This window comes from Hypanus sabinus, chromosome 21 (assembly GCF_030144855.1).
Source record: "Hypanus sabinus isolate sHypSab1 chromosome 21, sHypSab1.hap1, whole genome shotgun sequence".
Lineage (NCBI taxonomy): Eukaryota > Metazoa > Chordata > Chondrichthyes > Myliobatiformes > Dasyatidae > Hypanus > Hypanus sabinus.
In genome coordinates this window covers 27507507-27528557 of record NC_082726.1, presented here as the reverse complement: position 1 = coordinate 27528557, position 21051 = coordinate 27507507, and the positions used below count along the sequence as shown (strand labels likewise).

General features: G+C 39.8%; 1 protein-coding gene across 1 annotated transcript in view; it reads right to left on the bottom strand.

The window, feature by feature from the left end:
* LOC132379254 (protein mono-ADP-ribosyltransferase PARP6) overlaps positions 1-21051 on the bottom strand; it is a 217487-nt gene that overhangs the window by 111802 nt on the left and 84634 nt on the right. Inside the window, exon 5 of the mRNA XM_059946956.1 lies at positions 2832-2948. Coding sequence (XP_059802939.1) covers positions 2832-2948 — 117 coding nt within the window. The remainder of the gene's footprint in view (positions 1-2831; positions 2949-21051) is intronic.

The following is a 21051-nucleotide window of genomic DNA, read 5'->3' as shown; positions in this document are numbered from 1 at the left end:
ACAGTGTATATAAGGAGATTCAAGACTGACTCACTTTCCATGATCCTACACAGCTTCAATATGATGGCAAATGTTAGAAGTTACACAGGTCATGAACAAATGATCCAAAATTGGGCAAAAACAGCCTAGTCGCTTTTCAAAGGGGCACTTCAACTAATTTAATACTTGTTAGTGAGTTTTTAGGATTAAGGCTGAATCTGCATGGCTATATTCCACTCTAAGTCTGTCTTCAAGTTTGCAGATGATACCGTTGGAGGAGGCTGCATTTCAAATAATGATGAGTCAGAGTACAGAAGGGAGATAGTGACCTGGTGACATGACAACCTTTCCCTCAACATCAAGAAAACAAAAGAGCTGGTCATTGTCTTCAGAAAGGGAGGTGGTGTATATGTTCCTGTCTACATGAACAGTGTTGGGAGCTTCATGTTTCCAAGTGTAAAGGCCACCTGTAGACTGTCTTGAACCAACTCCATTGATATCACGGCCATGTAAGCTCACCAATACCTTTACACTCCCAGGAGGCTAAAGAAGTTCAGCATGTCCCCAGCAATAATTGCCAATTTTTATTGGTGCACCATAGAAAGTATTGTATCTGAATGCATAATGGCTTGGTATGGCAACTGCTTTGCATGTGACCGCAAGAAACTGCAGAGTTATAGACACAGCCCCAGCATATTAGAGGAACCAGCCTCCCCTCTGTGGATTCCGTCTGTACTTCTTGCTCCCTCAGTAAAGAAGCAAGCATAACAAAGACCCCACCTACCCTGGACGTTCCTTCTTCTTCTCCTCCTCCTCCTCCGATTGGGCAAAAGATACAAAAGTTGGAAAGCACATACTAAGAGTGGAAGATTTCAGTGCTACTGTCATCAGACTTTTGAATGGACCTCTTGAAAGACAAGATGGATTCTTGGCCTGACACTCTAGTATCAATCTATGATCTTGCATTTTATAGCTTAGCTGCACTGGACTTTCACTGTAGCTTTCACACTTTATTCAGCATTGTTATTGCCTTACCTTGTTCTAGTTCAATGTACTGTGTAATAATTTGATCTGCATGAACAGTATGCAAGATAAGAATTTCACTGTATCTTGGAACATGTGACAATAATAAACTAATACTAATAAACAAGGTGCCAATTTTTTTAAAAATTGTGTAGAATCCAATTTCTAGGCATTGGTTGGCTGTGGGCAAGCATGATTTTGAAAAAGAAACTAGTTAGATATTAATGACAGAAAATAGAAGAAATACTGTTGTGTTATACACAGCTAATGATACAGAAAGAGGCTATTCAGCCCATCATACTTATTAATCATGAGACAGCTATCCCCACAAGTCCATTCTCCCATTCCTTATTTCCCTGTGTGCCTGCAACCTTTTCTCACAAATGTCCATCAACTTCCCTTCAATTTATCTTGCTAACACCCACCAAATATTGAAAACCTAAATAGAGTGGACATGGAGAGGATGATTCCATTACAGCAGAGTCTAGGATTAGAGGGCACAGACTCAGAATAGGAGAATGTCTCTTTAGTATAGAAGGAGGAAGGATATCTTTAGCCAGCAGATGGTGAGTCTGTGGAATTCACTGGAGGTCAAGTTACTGGGTATATTTAAAGCAGAGGTTGACAGGTTTTTAGATTAGTAAGGGTTTCAAAGATTATGGGGAGGAGGCAGGGGAATGAGGTCGTGGAGGAAAATAAACCAGCCATGATTGATTACCAGTGTACACCTAATGGGCCAAGTGGGTTAAATCTGCTGCAATATCTGATGGTCTTATGGAATTGTGCTATTATTGTTGCAGATAGCAAGATAGAATGAAGAGCTTTAGCTTACATGTCATTTTGACAGACTGTGCCTCACTTAAGTAGAGTAGCAAAATGGAAAACAGAATGCAGAAGATACTTTTACAATTATAGAGGGAATATAAATCAGACATGATCAAATGGTGGCACAGACCTAATGGGCCAAGTGGCCTAAAGCTGTTCCTACATCTTACAATCTCACGGTCTTATACCTGGCACTTTACAGCAGCTAATTAACCTAACAACCCAAACGATGTTTGGAATCTGGGAAGAAACTGGAGCATCTATGAGTTATGTGGGCAAAAAGATGTAATTGCCAAGGTCAGCATGGAACCAGGGTCCTTCGATCAGTGAGACACCTGCAGTTTAGCGCAACAGTGTTAAACAAATTTTAACAAGAATCAAAATTTCCATGCAATAATGAGCAGATTGGAGAGAGTTGCAGATAAAACATAAAACATAGATTATAGGACAGTACAGCACAGAGAAGGCCCTTCATCCCTCAATGTTGTGCTGAACCAATTAAATTAGTGATCAAATGGCCACCTAATCATTTCTTCCTACACATTGTCTAATTCCTCAATTTCCTCGCATTCATGTGTCTATCCAAATGTCTCTTAAACGTCCCCAATGTATCTGCATTACCATTGCCCCAGGCAGTGCATTCCAGGCACCCACCATTCTCCATCTAAAAAACTTGCCCCTCACATCTCCTTTGAAATTATCCCCTCTCACCTTAAATTCATGCCCTCTAGTCTAAAGCATTTTAACCCTGGGAAAAAAAAAGATACTTTCTCTCTATCTATGCTTCTCATAATCTTATAAACCTCTATCAGATCATCTCTCAGCTTCCACCAGTCCAGAAAACAACAACCCATATTTGTTCAGTCTCCCTTTATAGTAAACAGACCCTAATCCAGGCAGCATTCTGGCAAACCTCTTCTGCACCCTCTCTGAAGCCTCAACAGCCTTCCTAGAATGGAGTGACTAGATCGTATTAAATACTTCAGTTCTTGATCGAATCTCACCTGTTGACAGCCTTGGTTGCCACCTGACCACCCTTTTAGGCTTGAGTGAGGGAAATGCCAGACCACTGGGGAAAGCCTTGTGAGACACGCTGCACCTCGTTCTGAACTGTTCCCAGCCTGAAGTGAAACCAGCAGAGATTTCAATATACAAGTTCATCCACTTCTATACCAACTTTAAAAAAATACAACAAAATGGTATTAAAACATCAAGATTCAAGATTGTTTTTTATTATTCTTCATTCCGCAAGGGTAAAAGAAAATGAAACTATTAGTACTCCAGATCTGATGCAGTAAGAAAATGCAATAATCATAAATAACACAATAAAACACAATTAATATAAACACAATTGCTTAGCTTATATACATAGACTGATTGTATGTATAAAAAGTGAGTTACATTCAACTTACATAGGTATTGAAAGAAGGAGTATTGTCCATTTTACCCAAATCTAACACTGTCTTTTAATTATCCTGAAGAAGATGATGTACAATAGGTGAGATCACCCCTGAAATGCTGTGTGCATTATTGCTCTCCTTACTAAAGGAAAGAGTATAAATACCTTTTAGGGAGTATGGTAAAGATTCATTAGTCTGATTTCTGGGATTGGACTGACTATGGAGACACAAGGGACTGCAGTTGCTGGACTCTGGAAAATTTTGGAAGAATGCAATGGGTTGGCAACACCTATGAAGGGAAAAGGACATTCAACTTTTTGGATCAAGACCCTTCATCCAGTCAAGATGAAGAATCTCAAACTGAAATCTCGAAGTTCCATTTCTACTGCCTGAGCAACTGAGTTCATCCAGAATTTTGTTTGTTGCATTGAGTTGATACAGCCTGTACTCAATCATTTGCTTTACAATGAGAGGTGATCTCGCCGAAGTATCAACCGTGTAGAGACAGATTGGATACAGGATGGATATTTCCTTTGGCTAAGGTGGGGCAGAAAGGAAAAATCAAGAAAAAAGGATCATAATTTCAGGATATGGATCAGACATTTAGTATTGAATTGAGGAGAAATTACTTCAGTCAGAGGATGGTGATTCTATGGAATTGCCTACCACAGAAGGAAATTGAGAACATTATCCTGATTTTTTTTAAATTTAGAGATACAACATTGTAATAGCCCCTTCACAACTCTATTAACCTTATGTCGTTGGAGTGTGGGAGGAACTGGAGCATTCTATGTAAACCCACATAGTCATGGTCACATACAACTCCTTTCAGAAAGCAGCAGATTTCAACCCGAGTCACTGGCACTGTAATAATGTTACACTACCCCCTAAGCTACCGTGCCAGTCCTACCAAAAAGAGTTAGATTTCTAGAAACAAAAGCTTCTAAGAATATGAAGACAGAGCAGAAGTATGGTGTTGAGCTGAAGGACCTGCCATGATCATATTGATTATGGAGCATCCGCAAGGGAGAATTCACCGCCTCCAACTCCTATTTTAGGCGTTAGGACCATTCCAATACACTATATTCAAAAGATGACAACCCAGTGGACAATCCATAAGCCTGAAGTAGTATCAAAGCAGTAACGTTTGTTGATCCAGGAGCAATTATTGGCTTCAATATCAAGGTTATGCCTATGATCCATTATTAGACCAGACAACCATAGGAAAGAGATCACTAGTCCAAAGAAAAAGTTATTGAAGGCATGAATGTGAGAGGGGGAAAATTCAAAGATATATGGGCGAAGATTTTTTGACACAGAAAGCGGTGGGTGCCTGAAATGTGTTACCAACAAGTGCAATAGAGGTGTTTAGGATAGGCACGTGTATATATAGAGAATGGACAGGTGTAGATTTTGTGTAGGTAGAAGGGATTTGTTTAGTTAGGAACTTAATAACCAGTTTATTTAGTTAGGCACAGTATTGTAGGATGAAGGGCCTCTTCCTGTGCTGTACTGTTCTATAGTGTCTGTTCTAGGTGGCTTTTAGTTGAAAAATGATGCACAAATCTCAACTGTTATTGGAATTATACTTAAAATTAAAACAGGGAGGTTTTGATCCAATCAGCCAACCTGCCTTCCATCTAAGCAAATAATCCTCCCTTCGGTGTTGACGTAATTGATTCCTCAACTACTCTTAACTGAATCCACACCTCTGAAACTGTAAAAAATTGTCACTGGAAAGTTGTTTTGATGGAAATTGGCAAGTTACTTGAGATTGGAGCAACCCCCAAGCCTATTGGCTGTTGAGATATTTAGTCACATTGGAGAGAAGAGCATGATGATTGGATGTAAACTATAGAACAGTACAGTACAGGCCCTTTGGCCCATGATATTGTTCCATCCTACATCAATCTACGCCACAATCTACTGTAAATATTCCCTCCTACACAACCCACAACCCTCTTTATTTTTCTTGCAACCATATCCTTACTCACCATTAAGAACAACAACTAGTCTCAGGAAGTTGGCAACCATGTGGTTCATACCCTCACTAATTATTACCATCAGGACGGAGGTAAAGAAGCTTGAAGACCCACACTCCATTTTTTAGGAACAGCATCTTGACCTCTATCATCAGATTTCTAAGAAGACTCTATGAATACTGTTGTGCTGTTCCTCATTTGCAGTATTATCTAATTTATTTTTTATTGTAACTTATAGCAATGTTTATGTCTTACACTGTATTGCTGCCAAAAAAAGCAACAAATCTCATGACATATTTCATAATGAAGAAAATGAACCTTGGGGTCATGTATGATGACATACATGTACTTTGATAATAAATTTACTTTGAACTTTGAACATATGTCAGTGATAACAAACTTGATCCTGATTTAATACAAGATTCTCTTACATACATGTCCTTTTTGCATCAGCCTCTACCACCACCCCTGGCAGGGCATTCCAAGCGCCACTACACTCTGTGTAAAAAAACCTACAGTACATTTGACATTTCCCCTAAAATTTATTAGCTGTTGTACATAACAAAGTGGCACTGAGTGCATGTTTGTGATTATCTGTTGCTGAAGCCCATTCACTTAAATGTTTGACATGTTATGCAGAGATGCTCTCCAGTGTTGTAACAGATGGCTATTTGAGTTACTGACCAGCTTGAACTAATCTGGCCATTCTCCTCTAATCTCTCTCACTAACAAGGCATTTTTATGCACAGAACTGCAACAAATTGTTTTATTTTTATTGTTTCTCACACCATTCTCTGTAAACTCTAGAGACTGGTGTGCATATAAATCCCAGGAGATTAGTGGTTTCTGAGATACTCAAACCACCCCATCTGGCACCAACAATCTGTCCATCCAAGTTATTTAGATCACATTTTTTCCTCATTGTGATGTTTGGTCTGAGCAACAACTGAGCTTCTTGACCATGTCTGCGTGTTATATGCATTGAGTTATTCCCTTATGATTGGCTGATTAGATATTTACATTAATGTGCAGCTTTATGGGTGTGACTAATAAAGTGGCTGCTGATTGTATATAGGAAACGGCCAACAAAGACAAATGTGGGACCCCTATAGAGAGATATATTCAAAGTGAAATTCAAATTTATTGTCACATGCACAAGTCCTTGTATGCACAGGTGCAATGAAAAATGTACCCGAAGCGTGCATTGCAGACATGTATATAAGACACACTACATTCACAGGCAAAGCATAAATTAAATATAAATTTTACACAAGTTTTACAATTCAAAACAAAAAAAATTAAAATTTCTTGTAGTGAAAAGTGCTGGAAGTGGTTATAGTTTTGCTACATGGAAGCTACATAAATTACATAAATTTAAAGCAGTAGAGAGAGTGGATGGATAGAACAAAGGGAATATCTCTGACAGGATGAGGGCAAGGTTTACCATGAGGATAAGTTATAGATATGGCATCAGGTTGGTAGATTAATGCAGTAAACTGGAGGAGGGAAAAACACACAAAAAAAAATTTATAATAAATACCGGAGTTCAGCAAGAGATGCCACCTCTTTCAAATGATAGATCACACCATGATATTTAAAAGCAAATGTGAGAGCTCTCCCTGATCTTCTTCTCAAAACAGATCAAGCTCTGAAAACAGACGATATTGCTATCACATTGCTTGTAAAGGGACCTGCCATTAAAAATGCCAGCAGTGTTTCCTACATTACTTTTGAAATGTAATTATTGCATTGTTTGGGTATAAATCCTAAGGAATATCCTAAGCTAATGAAAGCTGCTATATAAATTGAAGTCTTTAGTTAAAAAAAAACTAATGCAGGAAATCATAGAAAAAGGAAAGTGAATTAACAAGTTGAAATTCCCCCGATTTAGTTGCATTTTCCCCATCTGCTATTATCCTGTTCATTGATTACAAAGGCCCACCTGTCACATTTTGACACATTTGAACTAAGTTTAAATACTGAATATTGTCAATTATACCAATGCAGCAAGCAGTGCTTGGTAACACAGCTTACAATGGAACTGAACACAGACATACTGAGAAACACAAATTGTAACTCGCAGTAACAACCACACACGACAGACCATGCATGATTAATGTGAAGATTTAAAGTTATGCAAGACATCACTGGCACAATTTTCTGTCTGCTCCTATGAAAGGAAAATGAAATCATCAATTATTAATGTCCTCTTGCTCATCTCGCACAATCAATAAAGCATAAGTGTGGTGGCAGGTCATGACACAAGATGCGAAAAGTGCTGTCAAACAGCGTCAGGGACAGTGTGGGACCTTGCAAGAAGTAGCATGCAATTTGCTTACCATTTGTGCTGAAATTCAGAGATGTGTCCTGGTTGGGATTGGGTGCCAGCCCTCCATGCTGCCAGATGGGTTGTGGTAGGTGAGGGAGGGACCTTCCAAGCAATCGTCAGCACCCACGGTCTCCTTGACAATGGGTGATCTTTGGGCAAGTTCCTGTCAATAAAGAAAAGGCAGATCTAGGTAAATGCTGGCTGTAACTTCTGAAGCAAACATAGACAGAACTAAACCATTTTCCCAGTATTATTCAGAATATGAAAAGGCAATAATTAAATGTTTGGACATTTTTTTAAAAGTGTGATAGAAGTGTGAATCTATTGCTGAAAGTCTAGGTGATGGATTAAGCTATTTTACTTCTCAATCTCCTATCTTTTCCAAGCTCCTCGCCCTCTCTTTTGCTCTCCCCTCTCTTTCTCTCCCACTCCCTACTCTTTCCCCCCATGTCTTTCTCTTCCTTTTTATTCTCTCTCAATATATATTACTATATTCTACAAATTTATGGCACTCTCTCACCCTTTGATCAGCTCTCCAGCTGTCCATTATTTGCTGTTCCATGACATTTTTCCCTTTGTTCTCCCTGCTTTCACACTTTGTAAACACTCACCACTTCTTTGCCAGTCCCAGCTCCCCAATTCCCTCCCCAGCAATGCCCCTATAAAGAGTACCACTTGGTCTGGGCAGCTGCTCACTGTACACCCAGAGGACAAGAGTTTAGCACTGCAAAGCTTGGAACATGTGTGTTTGGAGATTCACAATGAAGAACAGATGTCACCAGAAAGACTGGAACAGGGGCTAGCTTGTAGAAGATGACTACAGGGATAATGAGGAGGCAGGTGAATGTGGCTGCACTAACAGCACAAGCTTGCACAAGTCTGTTGTATATTTAATATTACAGTGAAATTTGCAAAATATCAGAAATATGTTGTTGATTGAGCATTCTTTAATTTGTTTAAATAATTCATTATGATTTACATGTGAAAATACATAAAATGCATACATTATCACACTACCACAGGATACATAAGCACCTCATTTAAAGTAAACACGAAGTTAGACTGATATTTTGGACTCCCATGACTTCCTTTGAATTACTTCAGTGTTTTGAATTTTGATGATGAGGTATTTTGAAAATGAACCCCAGGGCTACCGAGCTGATGAAGCACAGCATGATGTCTGAGTTCAAAGAAAAATGCAGTGAGGAAAGGCAAGTGAAAAATCAGCCTCACATGTGCAGAGACTGTTGAATTTAATAAAAAGGTAGTAAATGGAAGTATTCATGGGTTCATAAAGAGTGGGTATAGTGTGATAATAATTATAAAAGTAGAAATAGTGGGTTACATCAGAAACATTGGTCTGCTTGATTCCACAATGGATAACTGGCTCATGTACACTGAGCTCATTGAACAGTATTTAAAATCAAATGAAATACCCAAAGTGAAATGAGTATCAATTTTTGCTGAGTGCATTAGGTTTAAAGGCATACAGTTTAATTCGAAGATTTACTGCTCCAACTAAACCAGCAGAAATGAGATTTGCTGACATTGTGAAAGGAATGCAGAAACATTTAGAACCAAAACCATTGTTGATTGCAGAACATTTTATATTTCATGAGTGGAATCAAAAAGAAGAGGAGTCTAATTCAGCATACGTGGCTGAATTGAAGAAACTGTCTGAGCATTGTCAGTTCGGTAATAAGCTTATTGATGCACTAAGAGATTGTTCACTTTGTGGAATCTTAAAAGAAAACTTTCAAAAATGGTGCCTAAATAAACCACAACTTACTTTTAAAAAAGCGTTTGAAATAGCTCTATTAATTGGAAAAGGCACACAGAGATACAATTCAATTGCAGTCAGGAATGAGAGTTAGCGTGAACAAAATAGCAAAGTGTTAACAGCAATCAGCCTACCTGAGCAAATTGTGGCAAGGGCTCACATACAATAGACCAAGGGAGATTTAAAGTTGAAACTTTCAGATAATGCAACAAAGTATTACACATACAAAGAGCAATTCTGGTGTTTATTTTCAATCCACAGAAGGGTACGCCGCTAACAGTAGCAACATGAATGCAATGATGGGCTCTGTTTCTTGGTGGATACAATTACAAGATTGAATTCAAGTGGATGACTAATCATGGGAATGTTGATTGATGGTCCTGTCTACCCTTGGAAAAGAAGTACTGGAAAAATTTGCAAATAAAAAAGACACTCCTCTTGACATATTCTCAAGAATGCAAATCAAAAGTCTCCTTATTATGACAGGGATGATCCAAAGAGAAACCAGAAAACACCCCAGACCATCTCAGATCTATATGGCCACCTAAAATGGCTGGATTGTGCAGCAGAAACTCCAGTTACCCCTTTTTATACCAGCATCAAGATGAACTTGGCCTTGACAGAGGGTGCCTTATGTGGGTATTGAGAGTTGCTGTACCATCCGAGCCGAGACCTAAAGTGTTGGAGTAGCTACATGCTGGTCACCTAGGCATAGTTAAAATGAAAGTGTTGGCTTGAAGCTTTGTCTGATAGCCTTGAATGGATTAGCAGCTTGAGCGGCACTGTTCAGGATGCCAACACATCCAGAAGATGCCAAGAGCAGTGTCTATCCATCCCTGGGAATAACTTGTATTGCCCTGACAGATGATTCATGTAGATTTTTCCAGACCATTCATGGGCACAAATTTCTTGATAGCGGTGGATCCAGATACAAAGTGGCCAGAAGTGTTCTCAATTGCCTCCACTACAGCCTCACACATTGCTGATGTATTGAGAAGCCTCTTCACCAGGACTAATGTTCCAAAACACTGTGGGGGAACTTTTTCAGTAATTCCTAAAATGATGGAAGAAGACTTATTACATCTGCACCTTACCACCCAACTGCAAATGGCTTGATCAGAAACCAAACCACTCACTGCAAGCGATGTCAGCAGAACATATTGCACTGATACTAATTCAAAAGCTCACCAATTTATTTTTGTATATCACAATGTAGCATAATCCAAATCAACAAACTGACCAGCTATGCTGTTCCTAGGTTGTCCCTTACATTTACACTTGGAGTCCCTCAAACCAAATCTCAGAAGAGTAGTATGCAGGACAAACAACCAAGACAAATTAAAGGCTCTTCAAACAAGAAGGTTCGATGTTTCACTCTTGGACAAGTAGTCCTGGTGAGGGACTACAGAGGTGATCAAAAGTGGGTACTTGAAAAGATTAAGGACAGAACTGGACCACTCCCCTACAGAGTCAAGATTGTGTCATTTGGAGGTGACACATTGATCAGTTATGGATAGTAGAGTCAATTATCAGAGAAGAAAGGTGGCTACTGCTATTAGAAACACCTACTTCAGGCCTATAGTCAACTGCTACAATCATCACAGAGGAGGTCCCAGAACTAGAAACTGAGATTGTTTCACAAATCTCTCCTGACAAGCAGAGCAATCCCACTTGTCAGAAAAGCCACTATCCCACAAGAGTAAGAAATGCTTCACAGTGATTAAACGTTTAGGCCTGAGTGGGACAATTTAAAATTTGCCATGCTGTGGCTGTCTGTACATAGTAACTATATAATATAATATACTGTGTATATAGTTGAGAGACATTCTCTATTGAGTTGGAGTTTACAGCCAAGCAGCAAGGAGTTTTATGTATTTAATATTTCAGTAATATTGTAATCACATAAAGCATTCTTTATGTGTTTAAATGATTCATTATGGGTTATATGTAAACATATGTGAATTGCATATATTATCACCATACCACGTGATATGTATGCATCTTGCTTAAAGTACAACACAAAGTTAGACTCATATTTCAGACTCCTTCCTATGACTTCCATTGAATTAGTTTAATATTTAGAAGTTATAAAGTAAAACAATGTTTGGTATTGTTATTGGTATTGGGTTTAATATTGTCACAGGTACGGAGATCCAGTGAAAAACTTGTCTTGCACACATATCTCTGCCACAGATGGTCGCAAGACCAGCTGCAAAAGGAGGAAGGCTAAGCAGAGGATCCAAATAAAGAAATAATGGAAAACTTCATAACAGAGTTGACAGAAACCCATATTGGGCAATTCTCATGGTTAATGTAATACTGTATCTCCAGAATGTAATATTTCGTATATTAAATGCCCAATAATATAATCCAAAATTGGGTAGTGCAAAGCCTCCAATCTGTTTGTTTTTTTGAAGGTGAGCTTTAAGGAGGACGATCTTGCTCAAGTAGAAGGAGGCTGCCCCGCTACTCATGTTCAATGGCTATCTCAAGTCAAGTCACTTTTTATTGTCATTTCGACCATAACTGCTCGTATAGTACACAGTAAAAGTGAGACAACATTTTTCGGGACCATGGTGCTACATGAAACAACAAAAACTACACTGAACTACATGAAAACAACACAGAAAAAAGAAACTACACTAGACTACAGTCCTACCCAGGACTGCATAAAGTGCACAAAAACAGTGCAGGCATTACAATAAATAATAGACAAGATGATAGGCACAGTAGAGGGCAGTAAGTTAGTGTCAGTCCAGTCTCTGGGTATTGAGGAGTCTGATAGCTTGGGGGAAGAAAATGTTACATAGTCTGGTCGTGAGAGCCCGAATGCTCCGGTGCCTTTTCCCAGATGGCAGGAGGGAGAAGAGTTTGTAGCTGCTCAGGATGCTCTCAATACAACCCCTGTAGAATGTGATGAGAATGGAGGGATGGGAGATGGACTTTCCTCAGCCTTTGCAAAAAGCAGAGACGCTGCTGGGCTTTCTTTGCTATGGAGCTGCTGTTGAGGGACCAGGTGAGAATCTCCGCCAGGTGAACCCCAAGAGCTTTGGTGCTCTTAACGATCTCTACTGAGGAGCCGTCGATGTCCAGCGGGGAGTGGTTGCTCCATGCCCTCCTGAAGTCAACAACCATCTCTTTTGTTTTGTTCACATTCAGATACAGGTTTTGCACCAGCTATGTTGTGCCTTGATCTAGAGAAGATTCATTGTTCAATTTCTGGTTCTAAACATGATTTTCTAATGTTATGGGGACCCTTTCTGAGTTATTTTCATCTTTGAACTGTTATTAAAGTATGGATCTGAGCCATTATTATTATAATATTATACAGTAAGGTTTTTTCCTTCTCTTTTTTTCACCAACCAGCTCATTTTGGTAGTGGTGGTAGATATTTTTTAATAAAATATAATTATTTTATTTTATTTCATTTCATAATTCAAACTTTTTTTTCTACATGATTGATTTGGAATATGGGATACTGTGATCATATTACTGTGATTTAAGTGTAATGTAATTCATATTACTTGTATCCTTATGAATTTTATATTTGTATTCATGCAATTTATATAATATTAATAAAAACACTGAAAGAGAAAAATAAACATTCTGAATTTGAGGGGATTGGGGGCATAAAAGTTGATAATGAGGTAATAAACAGCCAGGTTGTAAAAGCTCAACAGTTTCAGGAGTCAACAGATAAAGGAGCAGTAGGAACTCAGTCAGGCAGCATCTATAAAGGGAAAAGACTAGTCAACATGTAGGATCAAGACCCTTCATCTGGACCGGAGAGCAATGTGGTGGGGAATAGCCATCATAAATAGCTGGGGTGGTGGAGAAAAAGTTGGCAGATGGTAGATGGATTTAGATGAGGAAGAAGGGGAATGATGATAGGATCATGAGTAAGTGAGTGCCGGAGAGTGGGAATGATATTCAAATCTTGGGGAATGGTGGGTTGATAAGTAGAAGTTACAAAGAACTGAAGAGGATGGAATATGCCCTTGGAAGGTGAAGAAATCCACATTCATCCCTGGTCCAGTCTACATATAACTCCTGACCAACAATAATGTAATTGAAAATTAAGTGAAATGCCCATCAAGATATGCTGTTCAGGGACAATTAATTCAGTGTGGGAATGAATACCACAATAGCCAATGCAGCACATATATTATGTTCAAACAATAGCCTTTCCCGATACCTGATAGAAAACATAGACCAATTTGTTGCACAGAGATTGACTTGTGGGTAAATAAATTTGTGGATAATATTAATTAAGACAATTAATTTTCAAGAATAAGAAGCAGGATCATTACACTGTCATAAGTCGTGAAATTTGTTGTTCGTGACAGCAGTATAGCGCAAGACATAACAACTAGTATATGTTACAAAAATAAATCATCATCATCATTATGTGCCGTGTTGTATAACATGGGTAATCATAGTCTTTGACCATGATTGTTCTTGGCAAATTTTTCTACAAAAGTGGTTTGCCATTGCCTTCTTCTGGGCAGTGTCTTTACAAGACAGATGACCCCAGCCATTATCAATACTCTTCAGATATTGTCCGCCTAGTGTCAGCGATCGCATAACCAGTACTTGTGATATGCACCACCTGCTCATACGACCATCCACCACTTTCTCCCATGGCTTCACATGACCCTGATCAGGGGTCTGTACAGGTGTTACACCTTGCCCAAGGGTGACCTGCAGGTTAGTGGAAGGAAGGAGTGTGTTACACCTCCTTTGGTAGAGACATAACTCAACACTGCTACCCAACAAGAATAAATGTATAGTGCAAAAGAAGAATAATGCTCATGGGTCCATGGGCCATTCAAAAATCTGATAGTGGAGGGGAAGACATTGAGTGTGATCTTCAGGCTCCTGTACTTCTTCCCTGATGGTAGTAGAGAGGAGAGGTCATGTCTCAGGTAATGAGAGACATTAAACTGGAAAAGTGCAATTTGGGAATTTGTATCACTGATGGAGGAAATGATGTGTGGATCCATGTCGAATCATCATTTAGACGTCTGCTCAGTAAGCATTGGAAAGGAGGTTTACTAACAGTGGAGTTGGAGTGGGTGGAGTTGCTGCATCACTGCTCTAGTGACCCTGGCCTCTATTAGCTGACCAACCATGGCACGATGTCCATCTGAAAGTTAAAGTCGAGTTTACTGTTGTATACATAAGTACACGCTTGCACAGATGCAGTGAGCAGTGCTACAAGGAATGTTCCCTCCAAAGTGCTTTGCTTGAAGCTTAGTGAGGGGACTTCGACTGTGTTGGACTGGGGGTGCACATTGCTTTCCACTCCCAGGATAAGAATGTATTACAGTATCAGCACAGCACTGGCATAAGATAGCTGCTAGATAAATCAATTTCTCGGGGACCAGTGTCTTATTTTCCAAATTTCCTCTGATCCCACCCCTTGATAATCCTCCCTCTCCAAACACCCTCTAAGATGTCATAAATGGACCCGTGGCTCCAGTACTACCCTACAGGGGAGAGACTAGCTAGGCTGGATTAGTTTTTCTCGAAGCAAAGAAGACTAAGGTGTGAGGACTTGATAGATGCATGCAAAATTATGAGTGGCATAGTTAGATAGAAACTATTTCCCAATGCAGAGATATGAGATATTTAGAATGAGGAGAAAACAAGTGAGATCTGAGGAAGAATTTTTTTTATTATGCAAAGGATGGTTGGAATCTGAATACATTGTGTAAAACATGGTGAAGATTGGCACGCCAGGCATTTATCTAGATGAGCACTTGAATCCCCAAGTCTACAGGCCAGGTGCTGGTAAATGGGATACAAATTACAATGGAAGATAGAAAAGGCACATAAAAAGGACAATGGTACAATGAATAATGGGGATGTTATTACGCAAGTAGATTGAGAAAATCAGATTGTTGCTGGATTGCAAGAGAAGGGATTTGTAGAATGCCCATGGGCTGGCTTTTTTGAGCATCTTGCAGTTGAACCCCTGGGGAAAGGGCAATTCTGGATTGGGCGTTATGTAATGAACCTGATTTGAATAGGGGCCCTTAAAGTGAAGGAACTGATAGTTAGGAATGATTCTAATATGATAGAATTCATCCTACAGCTTGAGAGGAAGAAGCTAAAAATCAGATGTAACAGTATTACAGCGGAGTAAAGGGAATTACAGAAGCATGAGGGAGGAACTGGCCAAAGGCGAATGGAAGGATGACAGCAGAACAGTAGTGGCTGGAGTTTCTGGAAGCAAATTGGAAGGCGCAGGATAGATTCATTCCAAAGAAGCAGAAGTATTCTAAAGAGAGAATGAGGCAACCGTGGCTAACAAGGTTAATCGAGCACAACATAAAAGCAAAAGCAAAGGCATACACCGTATAAAATCACAAAAATTCATGGGAAGCTAGAGGACCGGAAAACTCCACCAAGGACAGTCCCAAGCCTAGGTACAAAAGGAGGAGGGTTGGGCATGGGGCTAGCAATGCGATCTGATTAAAATAAAAACAGAGCTACAGAAGCTCTAATGCTCTCATCTCTGGGCAAGAAAGGCTCTGTGAAGATGCACTACACCTGGGGACAACTTGAAAAACTAGCCCAAGAGAAAGGACTCTGGCAAGCTGCTATCAGCAGTCTATGCCCCAGTAGGGGTGATGGACTTAAATATGTAAGTAGCTGATTGGAAAGCCTTTGAATACCAACAGAAAGCAACTAAATAAAAAAAAAGAATAAGAAGAGAAAAGATGAAATATGAAGGTAAGCTGGCTAATAGTATAAAAGGGGTTTTTTTTAGGTATATAAAGTGTAAAAGAGAGGCAAACATGGATATCAGACCACAGTAATGATGCTGGAGAAATAGTAATGGGATAAAGAAATCACAGAAAAATTCAATAAACATTTTGTGGCAGTCTTCACCAGCAGTATGTCAGAAATTGGAGAGTGTCGGGGGTGGGTGGTGCATAAGTGAGTGTAGTCACTAATATCAAGGAGAGGTGCTTGGGAAGCTGAAAGAACTGAAGGTAAATAAATCACCTAGACCAGATGGACTACACCTCAGGGCTTTGAATGAGATTGCTGCAAAGTTTGTTAAAGCACTAATAGCAATCTTTCAAGAATCATGAGATTCTGGAATGGTTCCAAAGGACTGCAAATGTTACTCCACTCTTTGAGAAGGGAGTGAGGCAAAAGACAGAAAATTATAGGCCAGTTATCCAGACTTCAGAGGCTGGGAAGATGCTGGAATCCATTATTAAGGATGAGGTCTTGGATTTCGTGGAGGCCATGATAAAAGATGCCAGAGTCAGCATGGTTTCCACTGGATGTTGTTTAGCTGGATTTTCAGAAGGCCTTTGACAATCCTCTGCATATAAGGCTGCTAAACAAGATAAGACCCCATGGTATTACAAGAAATATACTAGCACGGATAGAAGATTGGATTATTGGTATGAGACATAGAGTGGAAACAAAGGGGACTTCTCCTGTTGGCTGCCAGTGACGAGTGGTGTTTCACAGGGGCTGGTGTTAGGGCTGTTTTTTCTCATGTTGTATGTCAATGATCTGGATGATGGAATTGATGGCTTTGTGGCCAAGTGTGTGGACAATATAAAGGTAGATGGAAGGGCAGTTAGTGTTAAGGAAACAGGAAGTCTGCAGAAAGACTTGGACAGATTAGGAGAATGGGCAAAGAAGTGGCGGATGGAATATAGTGTACGGAATGGTCATATAATTTGGTAGAAGTAAAAGCTTCGGCTGTTTTCTAAATGGGAAGCAAATTCAGAAATCAAAAGTGCAAAGTAACTTGGAAGTCCTAGTGGAAAACTCCCTGAAGGTTCACTTGCAGGTTGAGCCGGTGGTATGGAAGGCAGATGCAATGCTCGCATTCATTTCGATAGAACTAAAATATAAGAGCAAGGATACAGTGCTCATGCTTTATAACACATTGGTCAGACCACATTTGTAATATTGTCATCAGTTTTGGGCCACTTATCTAAAAATGGATGTGCTTCTCTACTTACTCAAGAAGCTAAAGAAATCTGGCATGTCCATCGACCCTTACCAACCTTTATTGGTGCACCATGGAAAGCATTCCATGTGGATGTACTGTGGCTTAATCTGGCAAGGGCTCTGCACATTGCTGCAAGAAACTACAGCACATCACAAAACCAGCATCCCCTTCTCATTGCCTCAGTAAAGCAGGCAATATAATTCAAAGACCCCACCCACGAGAGACTTTATTTCTTTCGCCCTCTTCCATTAGGCAGAAGATACAGAAGCATGAAAGCATGTGCCACCAGGTTTTAGAACAGCTCCTACTCCACTGTTAAGACTATTGTATGGTCCCCTAGAACAGTAAGATAGACTCTTGAGCTCACAATATACGTTATTATAATTTTGCACCTTATTGTTTACCTGCGCTGCCCTCCCTCTGTTACAGTTTATTCTGCATTGTTGTAATTTAACCTTGTTCTACCTCAATGCACTGCTAATGATTTGGTCACTGTATAATGACTATATGTAACAATAATAGGCCAATTCCAGTTCAGCAAAGAGGAGATTTCAAAGTTATTTATAGAGTTACAGCAGGTGCATTGTTTGCTGAATGGCAAGCTCCAGTTCTAGTGAAATTATGGTTGGCCCAGAGGTGCAGCTAATAGAGCACCTGCTCCATGGCACCAGAAACCTGGGATAAATCCTGACCTCAGGTGCTGTCTGTGCAGAGGCAGAGTTTGCATGTTTTCTCTGTGACTGTGCATGATTCTTCCAAGTGCTCCATTTTCCTCCCACGTTCCAAAAGCATGCAGGTTGATAGGTTAATTCGCCATTGACAATTGCATCTAGTGTGTGGGTGAGTGATACAAATCTGAAGTTGATGAAAAAGTGGACGAATCAAAAAAAACTAGATTAATGTAGGATTGGTGTAAAGAGGTTGGTGATGGCTGATGTGGACTCAATGGACTAAAGAGCTTCATTTCACAACCTCAATCTCAATGCCACTATTAAAGATAAGAAGCAAAAAGTAAGAATTGCAATCAAGCAGAATTTTCCCATCCTTTAAATGAAGCAGATGAATTCAAGAGACAGTCATGCATTTCTTGATTGAAGCCCATTGTCTGAGAGAGTTCCACTTGCTCTAAAATTTCACAGTACAGAAATGATTCATCAATTCTCTGCTTATACATGAACAGTTAAACATTGGCTGCACAGAAAAAAAAATGAATTCTTGCACAAAAGCTTTTACATCAAAATCCTAGAGTACTTTTGTTTGCAATACATGGAAATATAAAGCTTTGCACTGTTATCTGAAAGCACATTCACAGCCAATCAGGACCACATGGAAGACGCTGGGCCTAGTTGAGAGCAAATGTGAGTAAGTTTTAGGTAAAGTTTAGGATAGAAAAAGATGTGTTTTAAATACACTGCGTTGTCAGTATTTATGTTAACAAAAAACGGATGAATCACAGCTCCCTTTGAAAGGTTTGCTTCAACACATTCAAAATAATTTCTGAATCCGGAATTGAAATGAATTCATCACAGCAGCTGAATGTTTCTCACAGAGCAACACCACAGTGCAGCAGCAAGAATTATGCCCAGCAAACGAATTGGTATTGAGAATGTGTTGGAACAGACAATAAAAGACAAATCTGACTAGAAGTTCAGTCATGTTTGGCTGCAGACCTTTACATTGCAAATTAATCATTCTTCAACCTTGCATGTCCCTTGAGAAATACTTGTTTCCCTTGAGATTTCTTCATCATTCACACAAAGAGTGATTTGATTCCTATACACCATCCTTTTGGAGTTTTGTGGTGGAACTAAGGGCAAGTTGTCCACAACAGTTCATATCCAGTAATAACCTGGTCTGCACAGTGTTAAGTTGGATCAGCAGACCTTATCTTGGAGGCTGTTTATTCATATTTGATCTTTCAGAGAACCCCACCACAATGCATGAACTGAAGTACTTGAAGTATGAACCCCACCACTTCTCCTATCGATCTCTCTCATGTTCCATTCCACCCACTGACATAGCCTCCAAATACAAATATTTAAACAACATTCTTTGGACCCAAAGTCAGTCCCAACAATCCTCTATCCAGGCTGCAACACTCCTTACCACCAGCCTCAATTCCCAAGCATCTTCCGATATCCTTCCCAGTGTACTCACGGAATCTTCCTGCTTCATCAAATCTCTTCCTTTCACAGGCCCGCAAAGGAGCTCATTCCATCATGGCTGTTTTATTACCCTTCATAACCCCATTCTCCTGCCTTCTCCCTGTAAACTCTGACACCCTTACAAATCAAGAAACTGTCAACCTTAGCTTCAAATATACCCAGTCACTTGGCCTCTACAGCCACCTGTAGCAATGAATTCCACAGATTCCCAAAGCTATGACTAAAGAAATTCCTCCTCATTTATTTTAAAGGGATGTCCTTCCATTCTGAGACTCCCCACTACGGGGAACATCCTTTCCACATCCACTCTATCTAATCCTTTCAATATTTGATAGGTTTCAATGAGAATCCCCTTATTCTTCTAAATTCGAATGAGCACAGGCTCAGAACCATCAAATGCTCCTCATACAAAAACACTTTCATTTCCGGGGCCATTCTCATGAACCTCCGCTGGACCGTCTCCAATGGCAGCACAGTCTTCATTAGGTAAGGGAACCAAAACTGCTCACAATACTTCAAGTACAGTCTGGTCAATGCCTTATAAAGCTTCTGCGTTACGTTCTTGCTTTTCTATTCCAGTCCTCTTGAAATTACTTCCATGACTTTGATTAATACTCGGAGTAACATCCTCAACCCATTTCCTGGTTGGTGCAAGACTCACACTATCCCTTCTCTACTAGTCCAGGACTCCTAGCTCCCAGGAATCCAATCCTCATCCAAGATTACACAACTAGGATAGCTGCTACCTCATAGCTCCAGTAACCTGGGTTCAGTCCTGAACTCTAGTGCTCTCTGTTTGGAGTTTGTACATTCTCCTCATGACTGCATGCGCTTAGTCAAAGTACTCCAGAGTTTCTTTAACAGAGCCCAAAGATAAATTATCAGCTTGGGCAACCACTGAATATTGCCCTTGTTTAGTAGGTGAGTGGTAGAATTGGGAGGGGGTGGGTAGTTATGGGAATGTGAGAATTAATCACAGGGAAAATTAGTGCTGGAAAAATAGATCTTCTGAGATATTGATGTGCAGGAACTTGAAGCTGCTCACCCTTTCCACTGCTGACCTCTCAATGAGAACTGGTGTGTGCTCTTCTAACTTCCAAGTTACTGATGCAGTTATGAAGAAGGATTGCTATTGGCTATACTTCATTAGAAGTTCAAGGACATTTGGTATCCTATGGCCTAACTGCCCATGCTGATCAAAGTGCTCACCAAGCTGGTCCCATTTGCCTGTGTTTGGCCCAAGATTTTATCTGAAAGACAATATTTCTCACAGGGAATCCCTCTCTCTCACTCAGTGCTACAAACAGGTCAACAGGGAGGTATTTTGCAATGAAACTTCTGGAGCTGATTTTGAACCTAGAACCTCATCTTATTATAGGAAAGATATATTAAATTAGGAGGAGGGCAGAAAAGGTTTACTAAGATGTTGCCTGGACTTGGGAGCCTCACTTACAAGAGGTTGTGCAGACTAGGACTTCATTCACTATAACATGAGAACTTGAGGATTTACCAGATAGAGACTACAAGATCACAAGGAGCATAAACAGACTGAAAGCACATCGTCGTTCTCCTAGGGAGGGA